The 17,575-nt window shown below is 34.0% G+C and overlaps 1 protein-coding gene across 10 annotated transcripts in view; it reads left to right on the top strand.

Annotated features, from left to right (window-relative positions):
* AGFG1 (ArfGAP with FG repeats 1) overlaps nt 1-16,868 on the top strand; it is a 108,863-nt gene extending 91,995 nt beyond the window's left edge. The window contains exons 6-15 of one of the 10 annotated variants that reach the window (XM_016425267.2): nt 113-232; nt 900-971; nt 4,380-4,589; nt 6,745-6,925; nt 8,974-9,053; nt 9,299-9,391; nt 12,462-12,509; nt 13,828-13,986; nt 15,695-15,780; nt 16,192-16,868. In XM_016425267.2, the coding sequence (XP_016280753.1) occupies nt 113-232; nt 900-971; nt 4,380-4,589; nt 6,745-6,925; nt 8,974-9,053; nt 9,299-9,391; nt 12,462-12,509; nt 13,828-13,986; nt 15,695-15,780; nt 16,192-16,251 (1,109 nt within the window). In that variant the 3' untranslated portion in view covers nt 16,252-16,868. Of the gene's footprint in view, nt 1-112; nt 233-899; nt 972-4,379; nt 4,590-6,744; nt 6,926-8,973; nt 9,054-9,298; nt 9,392-12,461; nt 12,510-13,827; nt 13,987-15,688; nt 15,781-16,191 lie in introns of all 10 variants that reach the window. The other 9 variants (XM_016425266.2, XM_016425269.2, XM_003341862.4 and 6 more) reach the window with 9 other exon arrangements.
* Nucleotides 16,869-17,575: the final 707 nt, after the last annotated feature.

Raw genomic sequence — 17,575 nt, 5'->3', positions numbered from 1 at the left:
ATCATGGTTCACCCAAAATTTCCCCAATTATCATAAGTTTATTTGTCATCTGTTTCCTTTTGTTTTCTCCTTTCCTCATTCATTAACATGTCTTGTTCCTTGCCATTTACAGCTCAGAATTCTGCAAATGCAGATTTTGCAAACTTTGATGCATTTGGACAGTCTAGTGGTTCGAGTAATTTTGGAGGTTTCCCCACAGCAAGTCATTCTCCTTTTCAGCCCCAACCTACAGGTAGAGCTATATAGCATTATGGTTAACTTTTTTTTTTAAATAAAAAAATCTCTAGAAGTAAATTTTAAAAAATTACTCCTTAAGTTCATTTTATGTAATTATCTGACAACATAATCCTACCTTATGCAGCTCTGGGGAAACCTAAAATGAATAGTTTTTCTTCTTTCTTTTTTTTCTGGGCTTTCTAAAAACCATAATCCATAACATTTTTTTCCTTTTTTTTCCTACACATTAAGGCTGTTAAAACTTTACTCTGACTTGAAGCTTTCATGGTAACAGTTTTTTGTTGTTGCTGCTGTTGTCAAAGTTTTTTAAAATTTAATTGACTTGTTTGACCTCTTGTCTCTATAAGGGAAATGATCAAATAATTTCTTTTTGACAAAGAAATTTTAATTACTCAAGCCAGAAATGGAAAAAAAAAAAGATTTATGTTGACTTTTTTACTCTGCATAAAACTTTTTGTGTAGGAACTGATGGTTAAATTTTTCATTCCCTTTTCCATTTTTATTTTAAAATTCATTTAATAATTGCTATTTGCTTAAATCTTTGACTTTGTTGCTTTCCTTTCAACTTGTGTATTGTGTTAAAACATTTTCTTTTTAATTTTATTCTTTCTGCTCCCTCCCCACATTTATAATTTCACTCCAAATTATTTCTGGCCATCCAGCATTTAGAATGCTAACATCCAGCTGCAGTTATGGGGAATTTACTTCAGCTTTTCCTCTTCACGCTGTCCACAGTAAGTCCTAACATCAAGTAGGAAATCTAGCTTGTGTTTTGTGCTATATTTCTTTATCATTTATTTAGCTGTACTTCTATTCTTTCAAAAATTACATTTCACATTCTAAATTTTATTCATTCTATTCCTATATTAGTAAACTCAGATGGGGAACATAGTACTATATCTCCAGGAAAATAAGTAAGGCAAAATTGCCATAAGAACTGAGTAAAAATTATTTTATTGGTTGGAATATTAGTATTTTAAGATTTTACAAACAAGTCCATGAAATAATTATGTAATACAAACATTATTTTATAGCTAAAGTCTTTATAGCTAAAGGAAACTGATGTTTACTAAGTACATTTATTTGAGGTTATGGGTTTAAAGATGAGAAGGAACCTCAAAGACCAAACCCAATCCCTGTTCATTTTACAGATGAGGAAATTGAGGCCAGAGAGGTTTTAAGTAACTTGCCCCCAATTCCACAGAATAGTAGGTACCAGAGCTGAGACTGGCAAAGGTCTCAAACTGTCACAGCTATCAGAAGTTAAACACAACACAAGGGAATTATTAACAACTTTTAATTTAAGGGCTAAATAAAAACTTGAGAGGGTCTTTCTTACTTCAACTAGTGTCCCCACAGATTTCTTCCTTGAGGACTCGGCTCGCTGGGTCTCCTTTGTTGCTTTGCAAGTAGGAAGAGCTTCCCCTCCATCCCTTTTCTCCACCAGCCTGAAAACAATATTGAGTCTTAGTTTTGGATGATTTTAAAAGTTTTTATTACTAAGCATTCTAGAGAAACACAGGAGTAAAACCTGTGATTGCACTGGAAACTCTTACTAAAGCAAATAGGCACCTTCTGTGCAATTTTCAGGCTTAGAGAGTTGCCTGGAGATTGACTTGCTCAGTGGTCATATGTAAGTGGTATAACATGAAACTTCAGTTTCTATCCATTTACTCCTCAGCAAAAAACACAATAGTGAACAAAATAATTGTTAAAAGGGAAAAGTTACCAAGCTAGATGGCTTAATTTTGTGGGCAAAAGCTGAGGTTTTGTTCTTATTTCTCTTTCCCTCTTTAGATTCCTTTCTTCCAGATCAAACTTTTAATGGCAGTTGTCCAAGGTTTCTCTAGTCATTGCCATCAAGTATCTTGGCCCTTTTTAAAAAGCTACTTATTATACTCCTGTAGCAATAGTTGGGGGAACCCCAGAACTTCAAGAAGCATGATTAAAGTCTTGCTTCCCTTTTGCTACCTCTTGTTGCCTCTCTATCCCCTTGTGGGCTTTCCTCCATCTAGGTTATCTGGCCATAGACCTATGGGGATTCTGTATTTACCCTTGTCTCTGGATGAGAAGAGACCTCTCTTGAACTGCCCTTCAAAGGCTTGATTTCCTTGAGCTTTGACTTTTCTGTACCTACTTCAGCAGTAGTTGCTTTTCTAGAAATCTCAGCTGCTTCAAAAGGAAATCAACTTCTTTCTTCCCTGTTTCCTTTTTTGTTTTTCTCTCTTGTTTCTCCCTTTCCTTCCTTTACTTTCCTTCTCCTTCCTTACTTTTCTCTGCTTTTCCCATATTTCTCCCCCTTTCCTCCCCTTTCCTCTGCTGTCTCCCCTTTTTTTTGTTTAACTTCCTCTTTACTCCCCTTTCTCTTACTCCTTTCCCCCTCCTTTTTCTTTCCACTGGATCCTAGAATTTCTGTTCTGGTTGTTCATTGAAGGATATTGGTTAGGTGCATGTGATGATTGCTTCTGTCCTTTTTGGGGGTAACTTGGTTGGTTACTTGGCCCCACTGTTGGTGACTATCATTTGGACTCCCTTTAAAGATCATGTAGTGTTGGAATTATATATGGTTTAAGCCACCACGATCCTCTGAGATTCTGTGTTGCTTATTGTCATGTTTTTGCTTCTGCCCTGTCTCCTAAATCCATTCCATGGTGTACATGCCCTTCTCCCCTTTAATGTATCAATTTAAATTGGTCAAATTCCAAATAAATTACTATTTCTGGGATTCCCTGACCAATATGCCTTCCCACAGACTATATTTTCTGTCTTTTCAAGACAGAAAAATCACTTTTACAGCAAATTATATAAAAATGGTTTTCAAGTCACTACCACTAATTGTTAATTTTTGTTTCAAGATTTCTAATAAATATATTCATTATTTTTTTATATTTAAAAATTATTATTTTTCCTGGGAGGAGGATTGCTTTCCTCCCTTTTTAGAAGTTTAAGTTTCATAATCCAAGTATTTGCTTTCTTTTATGCTGAATATAGCTCCTGAATCAACCAAACTCATTGCTTCAGAATGATTTAAAAATCTAAGATTAAATGGAGTATATTAATTGGGCTTAGAAATATATTGTCAAATGCTCACACCTTTGACAATCCTGTAAATGTTTGCTCTAGATGTCTATGGACATATATGAAAATTGCCTTTAATGTTTGTTTGCCCTTTTTTTAATGGGAAGATATGTCATCGGCGAGCAGTAGTTCTCAAACTATTTGACCTCAGAACCCCTTTACATCCTTAAAAATGATTGAGGATGCATCAAAGATCTATAGGTTATAGATTTTTATATTTACAATATTACAAATTTTATAATATATTTTATGAAAATAGTTTTGATGCTTTGAACTTTTCCATGGTCACATATCCAATATGTATCCAATGTACAACTTGACCCAGAGTTTCCTGATTGTGGCCAGCTTTTTGTCCACTGTGACACACTGCCTCTTATATACGTATGTACATTTGTTCGTATACATAGATAAGGTATGTATATGTAACATGTGTGTCATGTATGAGACATGTAGTTATGTACAAATTCTGCACATGCATAAATATATTAAAATATCTTTTTCCTGCAGCATAATTTTATTCAAATTTTGGACTGTGTTGGTGCATTGGAATAATTACATGAGACTCAGCAAACTTCATTCTACAAATTTTATAAATCTACAGACTATGAAATCCTAGACTAAATAATTCTGAGTCAAAACAACATATTTCTTAATTTAATAGACTAAGTATTTGTTTAAGATATGCCTCCATGAAGTTCAGAAAGAACTTGAGTTTCAAATAGTGTATTTTACCCCTTTTCCATATCCTTTGTTTGAGAACTGAAAGATATAATTGGTGACTAGAAAGGTCTTCTATAAAAAGCATAACTGTTTGGATTAACACAATAGTTTTAGTAACTTAGAGAATTGAAAAGTTCAGGTAGAAGTATGGTACAAACACTTTGAAAATTAAGCTGATAAGACTATTTAAAATAATTTTAAGGAGGTTAAAAATAATTTGTTTAGTAAAACTAAATTCTAGGATTGTAGGTTTACGTTCATATAAGATAAGCAATTAAGATGTCATATTTAAGAATAGTGGGGGGAAACTATATAAAAATATAAGTATTTTTATTTCATTGCAGGTGGAAGTGTGGCATCAGTAAATGCTAATTTTGCCCATTTTGATAACTTCCCCAAATCCTCCAGTGCTGATTTTGGAGCCTTCAATTCATCCCAGAGCCATCAAACTGCAACAGCCATCAATAAAGTTGTATCGAAAAAGGCTAATCTTCAAACAGCTGACAAATATGCAGCACTTGCTAATTTAGACAATATCTTCAGTACTGGGCAAGGTACAAAGCTTAAAAAAAATTCCCAAGTCCATATGTGTTTGTAAATACAAATGAATTTTTTACAGCTAAAAACTGTGTTTTTCTCAGTTTTGAAAAAGAAAAGTTTACCTGTGCTAAAAATTTTCAGGTCATTTTGAAAATTTACCTGAGAAATTTTAGACAAAAGTCACTTTTAAAGTTTTAGTAGCTCTTTAAAACTTCTTTTGAAATTTAATATAATTCATTTTGTACTATGTCATTTTTCTTGGTTGATTGTATTTGAATCATTTTTATGAAGTCAGCTATTTTATATAAAAGGTTATCTTTACACATATTTAAATAAATGAGGAAAAACCACCAGACACTTATAATTGGAGAGTCCCAGGGCTTGAGACTTTAGCTAAACCGTAATAATGTTGATGTTCTTTTAATTGTTTTCATGACTTTGTCACCTGCACCTGCACCTGCAAATAGAATTGAAGCAATTAAATGAATGTCGTTAGAATACATTCTGTACTGAGTCCCTTGAACTTAAAGTGTGTAACTGAATCATGCCTCCAAATTCTCTCAAATCAGAGAGTAATTCTGATCATGTTTAAGATGTGGATGACAGTAACATTACTGGTTGAAAATATTATAAAAACCTACAAAAGAAATCTGGTTTTTGCTTTTGAACAGCTCTTGAGATGACATTCTAAGAAGTTTTTATCACTGATACGTTAGTCTGAAGGACAAATGTCTTTAAACTTGTTTGATTGGCATCTAAACTTGTTTATGTTTTTACTAGCATTAATCTTGACTTTAGCTTTTATCATTACCACATATAAAAATGTGCCGCTGTGTGTAAATTTAGAATTTTAAGAAGTATTTATAGTATAATACTTTATATTATGAAAATTTTAAATTGGATAAAATCTCCATTATGTTCCTCATAAAATCTTAATTGTATTTTTTTTAAACCCTTACCTTCTGTCTTGGAACCCAGGCAGAAGAGTGGTAAGGGCTAGGCAATGGGGGTCAAGTAACTTTCCCAGGGTCACACAGCTGGGAAGTATCTGAGGTCAGATTTGAACCTAGAACCTCCCATCTCTAGGCCTAGCTCTCAATCCACTGAGCTACTCAGCTGCCCCCCTTAATTGTATTTCTAAAGAAAATATATTTGTATATAGAATTGGGAAGAAGTTTTTTATCTAAAGATATAAAATCTTGCAAATGGTATTCTGGAAACTTCTTAAAATCTTTTATAACCATTTCTCCATATAATAGAAATCTTTTTATCTTCAAATAACTTAAAAAGTTATCCTTATTTAATATTGATGATGGAGAGGAAAGCATAGCTGCATTTTATGAACTATTTTTCTAATTATTCATGTAACATTCATAAGATATTTTTTGTTTTAAATGTCTTTTTATTAGATTCACTGCATTATTACTTAGGATTTCTGTTAACCTCAGAGCCAAAATGGGGTACCTATTCCAACACGCCTCCCCCCCCCCCCCCCCCCCCCATCATTTATAGAGGAAGAAAATGAAGTCTGAAGACCTAAAATGACTCTCTGTACTAAAGGACAGAGCTGAAATTTGAATCCAATACCTCTAGTTTCCAATGTAGTACTTTTTACATTACAAAATGAAAATCAGTATAGAATACATAATTAACAGAACTTTGTGAGATGGTGTTATGTGTGTGTGTGTGTAAAATTTGTATATGATGTGTATATATATATATGTATATAATAGGTCCATTGTATATGTGTGTATAATCATATGAATGTATGTATATATACACACACAGATAAAGGAACAAATTGTGTGGTCTTAGCTTTTGAGTGAATTTCAAAAGTTAATATTTAAATTTGTAGCATGCTCTTCAGAGAAAGGCTTTTATATTTCTTAGTTTTAATTGTAGAATGCCAAGCTGGTGCTTGTATGCACTGTAACCTAATATAATTTTCTTGTTCATACTGTGTACTAGTGGCTTTGTGTTTGTGTAGCGTAGAAACAAGTATATGTTTAACTAGTTTCCATTATTTTATTCAACAAATATTTTTCAAAAGTTTTTTGTGCGAAGCTATAGTGTTAAAACACTACATTTTATTTTATTGGAGCATGAAAAAAAATTTCTTTGATATTACAAATGTAGCTAACTTTTGAACCTGGATCTTTAAAATTTTAGGTGGTGACCAAGGAAGTGGCTTCGGTACAGTAGTTAAGGCTCCAACAGGTGCTGCTGTTTCAACACCAAGTCAGTCAAGTATATCGTCAGACAAGTATGCAGCACTAGCAGAATTAGACAGTGTTTTCAGTTCAACAGCGACTTCTAGCAATGCATATACTTCTACCAGTAATGTTAGCAGGTACCTTTATCTATTTCAAAGCCATATTTGAACTTTGTCAAAAAATTTTTGCCTCTTTGAAACTATAAAAGTGAATGAGTTTTCCATGAATAAGAGGACCAAGATACTGGGAAAAGGATAGGAAGCCAGAGAAGGTGTGGTTAGAGGGATTGAAGGAGATGTGGGAAAGTATTGTATCTCCCAGGCTTAGGGAGTAAAACAACCCAGTAGAGGGAGTTGTCAATTTGTCGTAAGGTACAGAGAAGCTCCTTTAGGGAGTTAAAAGACTGAAAATAAATCTTTTTTCTCAGTAGTGACAAAGTCCTTAGTGTCCTTTAAGAGACCGTGTTTGAATGGAGTGTTGCTGGCAGAAGCCCAGATACAAGATTATTGAGAGAAGAGAGTGTGTGGATAATGAACAAGTGGAAAATTTTAGGTGTGGGCAACTTTATCCAAAATTTAAGCAATAAAGAGTCTGAGGTAAGGAAGGGTTAGTATTTTGGAGAACTGAAGGTATGTGTAATCAAAGGGGAAGGAGCAATGGCTAGTTATAGATTGAAGTTGTGGGAGAAAGGGGATGACTTCTGGAAAAACAGAATAAAGGAGGCATAAAGGAAAAGGCAATAAGTGTATATAGGGCATTAGTTTGAATGAGCTGGAAAAACATTCTTCTGTAATTGAGAGTATGAAGGTGAGAAGGGAGAGAAAAATGCTCAAAGCTTTCATTGTTGGGAATAAAAATAATGAATCAAGAAGAGTAAAGTTAATAGTTCTCAGATAGTAGTAAAGACCCAATAAAGTTAATATGTGTAGTGATAGAAACTGGCTCTACTTTGAGATTTTATCCAGCCAGTACTTAACAGCTGAGAAGTAGAAAGAAACCATATGAAAGGAACGAGGGTTTGAAGACTAAGAGTAGCAGAGGGTAGATCAGGAGGAGCAAAAGATTTTGTAGTAGTTACTAGTGAGCCAAATTAAGTGGCAGCCCACATGAGTAAGACTTGAGTATGCAGTACATAGAGCCAGTGAGGGACATTGACTGGGAGAATGGGAATGAATCATTAGATTGAAGGTGTTCGAAGAACAGATTTAGTGCGAGGTTAAATGAAAGAGTAGAAAAGGCATGAAGATCAAATATGTTTGGAGAATGAATTTTAGAGTTCCAAATCCAGGAGGCAGCTCCATCTTCTATTAGTATGGTAGAGGAGGCATTGGTGTTGAGGACTTATATTTGAGATCATTAAAGATTGTTCACTGATATGCTAAAATGTTTACTACTAGTCATTGGTGAACTAATCACTCTTGATGGTGGTGGTTGTGGTGGTAGTAGTAGTAGTAGTACTAGTAGTACTAGTTAGGATATTATATGTAGTAGCACAAATTCTGACATTTTAGCAACAAGAACCTTAAGATTCGAGAGAGAGAAGGAAACTTAAGGATCATCTTGTCCAACTTCTCATTTCATAGATTAGAAAACTGAGGCAAGACCAAAATTACAATTTTCCCATTTAGTTTGTCAAACATTACGTTATCTACTATGTACAAAGCCAGGAAGCAAGAAAAGATGAAAATATTTCGTAGATAATTCATATTTCCTGGATGAGTATGAAGATTGAACACAGGTAAATAAATACAGGGTAATTTAAGGGAGATACCATCTAAGATCTAAGATCTAAGGGTCATATGCTATATTCAACTTTAAGTTTTTCAATAAATAAATCATTATGGTACCATATTTTTATTTTTTTCCTTTTATTACTCTAAATTGACTTTTAAAATTATCATGTCTTCCACTGAGAGAGATGTGAAAGTAAAATTTGTTCACTTGGTTTTTCTTTAAGTTAGAAAAAAAAAACTGAGCTGGGAGATCAGAAAAATAACTAAGTTCTATGATTACTTATAGATTTTATTTTCTTTTGTTAACATAAACTATTAAGCATAAGAGAGTTGGCTACCTTGAATGTCACCCTCTGTTGTATTTTATCCCTTCATAATAAAAGCTTTATAAATTTTTGAACCATTTTTTTAAAAACTGAGCAGCTTTGACTTCTTTACATTTTTGTTTTCAGCAATGTTTTTGGAACAGTACCAGTGGGTGCTGCTACACAGACACAATCTGCATCTTCAAGTGTGCCTGCTCCATTTGGAGGTAACATAAAGTATTTTTTAAGTTTACATTTCTTATCCAGTTTCCTGGTGTGCTACACAAATAAATGCAGAAAAAAATGTGTAAAAATGTTTCTAAGTCTCAATAATATAATCAAACACACTTATAATCAGTCAGAAACTGTATATTATTCTATGAACAAGTATATAGATTATATATTAAGTATATAAAAATACTTTAATATAAAGAATAATTATTTTGTTGTGTGTCATATAATTTGTTTTTAGCTACACCTTCCACAAATCCATTTGTTGCTGCTCCTGGTCCTTCTGTGGCATCTTCTACGAACCCATTCCAGACCAACACCAGAGGAACAACGGGTAATTAAAAAGTTAACTGTGTATATTTGTTGATAATTTTGGGGAGATAATAACTAACATTTATATAGCACTTTAAGGTTTGCAAAAAATAAGGTTTTATTCTCACAACAACCTTGGGTGGGAGGTCATTGTTTCTACTATCCTCAATTTACAGATGAGGAAACCTAGACAGACAGAAGTCAAGTGGCTTGCCCAGATTATACAGCAAATTGTTGAGTGAGATTTGAATTTTAAAAGTTTTCCTTACTTCAGGCCCATTATTCTATCTACTGCATCTCTCTACATAGTCTCTGCCCAAAGGTGCTTTTTGAAGGAAGAAAACTGTGATGTCAGTTTACATAGTAAATGAAAATAGTAGAAGTAGCAGATTTGCTCTAATGAGACAGGAATTGATTTAAGCCTTCAAAATTATTTCTTGAAATATATTTAAACTCTTGTCATCGAATTTATTAAGACATTTATAAAATTACTACAGGTATTTTTAAATTTTCCTAATAACTTATTATAATGCAAGCCGTTTGTAAAGTTTGTTCATGTCTTCTGTCTTATAGAAACTTTAAGAATATTTTACTGAGAAATTTGTTAGTGGATAATGTACTTTTTGTCTAAAAAAAAAACCCAATTATTTTTACCTCGACTTCTTTTGGTTTGGACATAGCCTCATCTGTGGCACTTCTGTAGTTTGTGACTTACTAATTTGTTCACCAAAGCCATTGTGGCATTTCAAGGATAGATGGGTAGATAGTATCTGCTGTTGCCTCACTATCTTGCTTTTTGTATTTATCTGTCACAACAATTTTACTGCTGATGTTGAATATTGAAATGCTACCCAAACCACATTGTAATGTGAAATCTTAATGAATAGAATTAAAAGTTTTTCACTAAATTAATTCCTCTTTACTAGTAAATCTTTCAGTTTGTGTTTGATAAGACTTAATTTGGTTTGAATTTTGAATGACTAATGTTGATATTAGATGAACTTTTGATTTTAATCTGTACTGTCATTTTTTTCTTCAAAATTTCTTTGGTGAGTAGTTTTGCCATTTTATTTGTTTAAAATACCATAAAAATAAGTAAAATACTATTATATTTTATTTCAACTAGGTCTAGCAAGTTGATTATTAATATTAGCTTCTCAATAATAATAGTTTCTCACATTTATATAATATTTCAAGATTAAAAAAAAATTCCTCACACCAACTCCTTCAAGCCATGAGTACAGAAATTATCATCTCTGTTTTACATAGGAGTAAATGAAGGCTTAGAACTGGAAGCATCATGGACTAGTTAAGTCAAGTTTATAATGTAAAACTGGTCTTCTGAATCTTGCCACGCCATTCTATTGCTTTTTTCCCCCTCCAGACCCATATCTCCTTTCTTAGTATCAGTTCTAAGGCAGAATAACAGTAGGGCTAGGCAATTGAGGTTGTCACTTACCCATGGTCAAATGTCTAAGAATTGTCTTGGGTCAAATTTGAAACCAGGTCCTCCCAACTCTAAGCATAGTTCTCTATCTACTGTGCTACTACCTAGCTTCTCCCATTCCATTGCTTTTTTTTTAGCTATATCATTTCTAGATTTGAATATCAACATGTAGTTACATATGTCTTAAGTTCATCTTTCACTTTCAATTAACTTAGTGAAATTTGGTGAATTAAGATAGTTCCATATCACATATGTTGTCAGTAAGCATTAAGTGCCAGCTGTGTGCCAGGCACTGTTCTAAGCTAGGGTTACAAAAACAAAAAGAGAAAGGTAGGCCAGGCTCATCCCTCCGGGAGTTTTCAGTCTACTAAGGGAAGACAGTGCCCAAAAAAGAAGTTGAGAAACAAGAGGGGCAGGGGGAAAGGAGGAAGGAGAAGTTGGTCAGAGAAGTCCTGGGGGCTGGCAGCCAGGGGAGACATGAGGTGCCTGAACTGAGCTTTCTCCTTAAATGGAGGTTTGGGATTTATGGCCAGACACAGTAGAGTCTCAAGAATGAGCTTCCTGGGGCTTCTTGAAGAAGACAGAGAAGTCTCAAAGGAGAAAAGTATGTGTGCACGCACACACACAGGGGCATAATTATATGTATCTAATTATTAAAAGTATCAAGTTTATATTATACATAAATTATATGTATGTATAATTTGTATATGATTATTTATATAAATTATACCTTGGTTGGCTGTGCTATAGGGGAAGCAGAGGAGTCAAGTATAAACATTTTTAAAGCTCTGCTGCCTACTTTAAAAAAGTGTATGAAACCCTAAAGTGCTTAAACTAATAATAATTTCAGTTATTCAAGTTGTAACCTTCAATGCTTTAGAGTATTTCTTATCAAGTTAGTTCAATGAGGTCATACCTGTTAAAAACATGTATATGTATATATGGTTCTTCTCAAGAAGTATGTAAAACATGAAGAGGTATATGGCTCGAACATTATTTTAATCCCTGTATCTTGTACTTACTTTTAATTTTTTTCACAATATCCATATTGATGAGTTTTCCTGCTTTGTACATTTTTTCACCTTTGTTAACATAACTCACATAATCAACTTAATGTATTAAATTAAAATTCTAAATGCAATGCCTTTTGTAAAGAATGCAGTATTTTAGGAGTCAATCTTTTGGGAATGTGACTTTTTAGACATCAATCTGCAGATATTTTGTGTATCTTATAGTATCTATAAGATAACATTTTCCCCTCCCAGTGGACACAGTTAAATGATAGGAAAAAATAGACCTAGGTAAATATTAGCCTCTAATATTTGTTTTCTCTATTAGAATGGTATTTTTCACATCTAATTAACTACTTATTGAAACAATTTAATAAATTCTGAGGTTTGGGTTTATAACTGAAAAATCATACTGATTTTCTGAACTTTTCCCATACCCTGCTTAAATTACTACCTGGTGAGCATAAATAATTTTTTTCCCTTGTAGCATCAAGTGTTTTTGCTATTTTTTTTAAGTTATTTATTGACGTTTAGTCCTTTTGATAAAATAGAAGTAATGTTATTTGAGAAATGGCTGTCCATAAATCTATCTAAATTATTTGACACTGTTTGGTCTCTTTATGGCTCTCCATAAGGCCTGTCAGGAACAGTGCACTCTCACGTGTTTCCTCATGCTCATTTTGGTAGGTGACCCCAGCTGATAACGTAGGCTACATGTGGCTCAATGTTTCCCTGCTTGTGAAAGCTTCTTGCTGGTTTCTAGTTCTTTGCATGTGGAAATTTGAGTAGATTTCTTCCATGTTTGAAAATGGAGTGGACATGGATGTTTAGCATAGGTTCAAATTATAACTTACAATTACTTTAATATTTTAAAAAATGTTATTTAAAGCATTATTGCTTACTTCCATGGTCACATTAGTCTGTACCTGTAGCTTCTTTAGTGTCTTCCTTGAAGCTTCTGTTCTAATAGCTTGAGTGACACCTTTTGGATGTAGCAAACCATTGCACCATATTATCCCAGTGAATTTCATTTGCTTATGTCTTGGTTTTGCTTTGCAGTGCTTTCTCAAGAAGTATTTGTCAGAGTTATGTCAATGAATCATTATTATAAAGCCCTATTTTATCCCATGCTTTTCCATTTAAATTCAGTGACTTCTAAAATTATTTCATCCTGCTCTCCCTCATTCCCCAATGGGTATATTTATGTCACGTTCTAAAAGACGAAATTAGGGTTAATTACATATTCATACAGATGGTATGAGGATTGATTTTGGCAAAATTTAACAAATGCTTTCAGCTGCTCTGAGAAATACAGTGTATATTGTATATATTGTTATCATTATGTGCTTTAAATGAGTGGTCTAATTGATAATGAGCCCAGAGTAAAAAGAAATTCAGTGACTTCCTAATGACTTTATTAATACAGTTTCAGTAGAATTCATTATGGGAGGACTGTTTTTCTGGATTTAAAGTGTTTTCACTAGTTTCTCTTAATTTCACTCATTTGTTTCCAGTAAAGATTTAATAAAAAGGTTTCCCTTGGATTAACAAGCCATATAAGTTTTTTTCTGTTATTTCATTCATTAACTTTAACAACACTATCTATTTATGCTAGCAAACATCAATTGCATGTTGTTTTACAATATATGTTTCAGCTTGAGCTTTATCGTCAAACTCTCTCTGTCTACCTGTTCTCTCTGACTATATCTATATGTAGAGTTTTGAGAATATGCTTCTTAAAAGGTTGTATCTAGTGACTATTCTGCCAGTTTTATCCATGAAAATGTTTTGGGAAATATAGATTAAGAGCTTATATGTTAAAAATACAATGTTCCAAACCTTTTTTTTTTTTAATTTTACTTAGGTTACATCCTAAAACAGTTTTGGTTAAGCCCATTTTTGCTATGATGCTGTTTAGCATCAGGAGAAGAAGTAAGATTATATTTTTTTCAGCATAGTATTTCTGTGGATGTCTAATGGCCCTTATTTTCCCTCTTTAAGCGGCAACATTTGGGACAGCATCCATGAGTATGCCTACAGGATTCGGAACACCTGCCTCCTACAGTCTTCCGACTAGCTTTAGTGGCAGTTTCCAGCAACCTACTTTTCCACCCCAAGCAGCTTTTCCTCAACAAACTGCTTTCTCTCAGCAGCCCAATGGTAAGGTCTATCTCATGGGTAGCTATCATGCTAAGCTAGTCATTGTTGCAAGAGAGAAGAGAGGGAGAGAACTGTGTCTTTCTATGCATATATGCATACATACACATTTTTAATAATTGGCAGTTTCTACTTGATCACATGGGTTGATGGGGATATGATTGGGGATATAGACTCTAAATGATCACACTAATGCAAATATTAATAATATGGAAATAGGTCTTGATCGATGACACATGTAAAACCCAGTGAAATTGTGCATCAGCTACAGGAAGGTGTGAAAGGATGGGAGGGAAAGAGCATGAATCTTTTAACCATGGAAAAATATTCTAAATTAACTAATTAAATAAAATTTTCAAAAAATAAAATAATCCATCAGACCTTAAAAAAAAAAGATTTGAGAGTTTCATTTTATGGGTGCTTTTTTGTCCTCAGAAAGCTTTTATTCAGAGCTTTTACCATATGCTAGACAATTTGCTAGAAGCTGGAGATGCAAAACACAATGAATAAAATAATCCCCACTCTCAAGGACCTTTGATCTTATTAGGAGAGACATTATATACAAAATAAAGGGAAAGGAGACCATCAGTGAAGTACCCCCATGAGCCAGACACCGTGCTCATGCATTGCAGATATTTTCTCCTTTGCTCAGGAAGTAGGAAGGGGAGGCCTTGGGAATTAGAGGGCAGTGATTGGAAAGGGCTAATGTGGAAGTGGAGTGTGAGCTGCTTTTGAAAAAAGGCATTGTATAAGCAGAGAGGTTGTGGGGGCAGTCAGAGCAGGGGCACAGGGGACAGGAGAGAACAGAGTCATATGAGCAACAGAGAGGGACTGGCTGGATCTTAGCATAAGGGAAAAGGGAAGTAATGTCTGGATGAGGCTACAAAGAGACTGGAGTTCAGTTGGGAAGGATTTTAATAGCTAAATAGAGTAGTTAATATTTTATCTTAAAGTGAATAGAGAGCCAATGGAATTTATTGAATAGAAGAGGGATATGGCCAGTTAGTTTTGCACTCAAAATTGTTGTTTGTGTATCATCATCTATAAATTAAAATTTATAATTATCCAGTGCCCCCATGCTTCCACAACAAACACAATTTTTAAAAATATAAACCTTTACTTTCCATTTTAGAATCAGTACTGTGTATTGTTTCTAAGGCAGAAGAGTGGTAAGGGCTAGGTAATAGAGGTTAAGTGACTTGCCCAGGGTCACACAGCTGGGAAGTGTTTGAAGTCAGATTTGAACCTAGGACCTCCTATCTTTGGGCCTGACTCAGTCCACTGAGCCACCTAACTGCCCTTACAGCATAAGTAGTCAGGATTTTTCCTGACACTTAATTGTTAGATAATCTGGTAGAGAGCAGAGACTGTTTCTTTTGGACTTGGATCTCTAATACTTGGTACCTAAATAAATACTTCTTCTTTAACAGAATTCTCTGGTTGTTAGTTATTCAACTGGTTAGTTATTTAGCTGGTTGGGGGCAAGCTGGGAGAACAGTTTGACAACTATTTGTTTTTAAGTAGAAATTTTACCTCTGAAATTTGAGAAAGAGGGAAATTGCAGTGAAGGGCTTACTAAAATCTTTCACATGACTCTTGTACTATGTTATTGCTAAAGATGGAATTTCTAAGAAGTTAATTATTCATAAACATAAAGGCATCTTTTCAGGTATGCATTGTAATTAATGGATCTGTGTTTAACAAGGTGCAGGCTTTGCAGCGTTTGGACAGAGCAAGCCAGTAGTAACCCCTTTTGGTCAAGTGGCAGCTGCTGGAGTGTCTAGTAATCCTTTTATGGTGAGTGAGTTTAACTGTCTAATTTTCTAATCTTGACAGAGTCAAACACATTACTGTTTGGAGATTTGACTTCAGAAACATGCAACTGTTTTTGTATCAATTTAGGGGGAAAAGCATGTGAATCCTTCTAGATGCTTTTCTAGATCATTTTTCTGTGACGCCGTGACATTCAGAAGGCTGTTCAAAGTCAAACATCTCCGGCTGATCCTCTTTGGAAATTGTAATTTTCAGTTGGTGACTCTTCAAGCCTCTCTCACTCAGACTGAAGTTGTCTTGTCTCGTCCCCTACTGAAATGGCATGAGCTACATTTTACAGAAATTGGGCTTCCCTCTTCTATTCCAAGGATGTTAGAGACTTTAATAGGTAGCTTGTTTCCTTTGTGTTGATTTTTGCCTTCTGTTCACTTTTAGGCTGGTGCACCAACAGGACAGTTTCCTACAGGAAGTTCATCAACCAACCCTTTCTTATAGCCTTAGAGACACTTTACTGGAACGGACTTTTATTGTGGTCACCTAACATCTCTCCGCCTCTTGCACTGTTGTCTCGTTTCACTGATTTAGCTTTAAACACAAGAGAAGTCTTTAAAAAGCCTGCATTGTGTATTAAACACCAGGTAAAATGTGCAAAACAGAGGGCTCTGACAACATCTTTTAACATGTGAATTGGCAGAAAAGGTAGCGGTATCATGTATAGTAAAATTGGCTAATAAGTTATTGCAGATGCCACGTTCATTATGCTGCAGTACTGTACATATTTTTTTTTCTTAGGAATTAGCTATTTGTGCATATCAGTATTTGTAACTTTAACACATTGTTGTGTGAGAAATGTTACTGGAGAAATAGATCAGCCACTTTTAAGGTGCTGTCATGTCTCGGAATGAATGAACTGAATCATTTGATCCATTGCTACTGGAAGTTCTGAAGTCAAGATTGGGAGGTTTTATTCATCATTTTTTTTCTTTCCTAAAGAGCTCTTCTATTTATACATGCCTAAGTTCTTTAAAATGTAGAGGGATACCTGTCTGCATAATAAAGCTGATCATGTTTTGCTACAGTTTGCAGGTGAAAAAATAAATATTAGAAAATTTGCTATTGTTTCTGTGTTCTTGCTGCAATGCCTTTACCAAAGTGGCCTTAAATATGACTAGGTAAATGGGGACATCTTGAATCAAAATTTTAAAAGATTTCTAGTGGCTAACCTTTATGATAAACAATTATAAAGATTATGGGAAGGCCATGTGGAAAATGTATTTTAAAAGAACTATCACAACAGTTATATTCAGGAATGTAAGTGGTAAAGCATTTATATGCAGCTGGTCAAAATCACCTTAATTCTGGTTTCTTAACAGTTTGTGTTTTAGCAATTTGTTTTAAAAATTGTATGTATATGTAGTCCTCCAAGCCTTATTAGTATTTAATCATGAAACGCAGAAAGGAAGTGCAGGGCCCATTTCAATTTTTTTTCCCCTATCTTTGAATGTATTGGAAATATTCATTATCTGTTTGACTTGGTTAGACTTTAAACAAATTAAATTAGCATGTAAGAAGGAAATATTTTTATGTTTAGTATCTGGAGCAAGAAAAACAATGTTCAGTAGCTGACCAGTGTGCAAAATATCTTGTTAAAGGAAAGCCAGTGGTTTTAATGTTTAGAGGGCGCTTAATATTAACATTCAAATGAAATGTATTAGTAATGCCTCACTCATCTGAAAGTTATTTATCTGGCCATTGTAGTTATCTTGTACATAGCTGAGAACTTTGAAATAAACAAATATACCTCTTAGCACCACTATAG

Source organism: Monodelphis domestica, chromosome 8 (genome assembly GCF_027887165.1).
Source record: "Monodelphis domestica isolate mMonDom1 chromosome 8, mMonDom1.pri, whole genome shotgun sequence".
In the NCBI taxonomy this organism is placed as follows: Eukaryota; Metazoa; Chordata; class Mammalia; order Didelphimorphia; family Didelphidae; genus Monodelphis; species Monodelphis domestica.
This window is presented reverse-complemented; position numbering and strand designations above follow the sequence as displayed.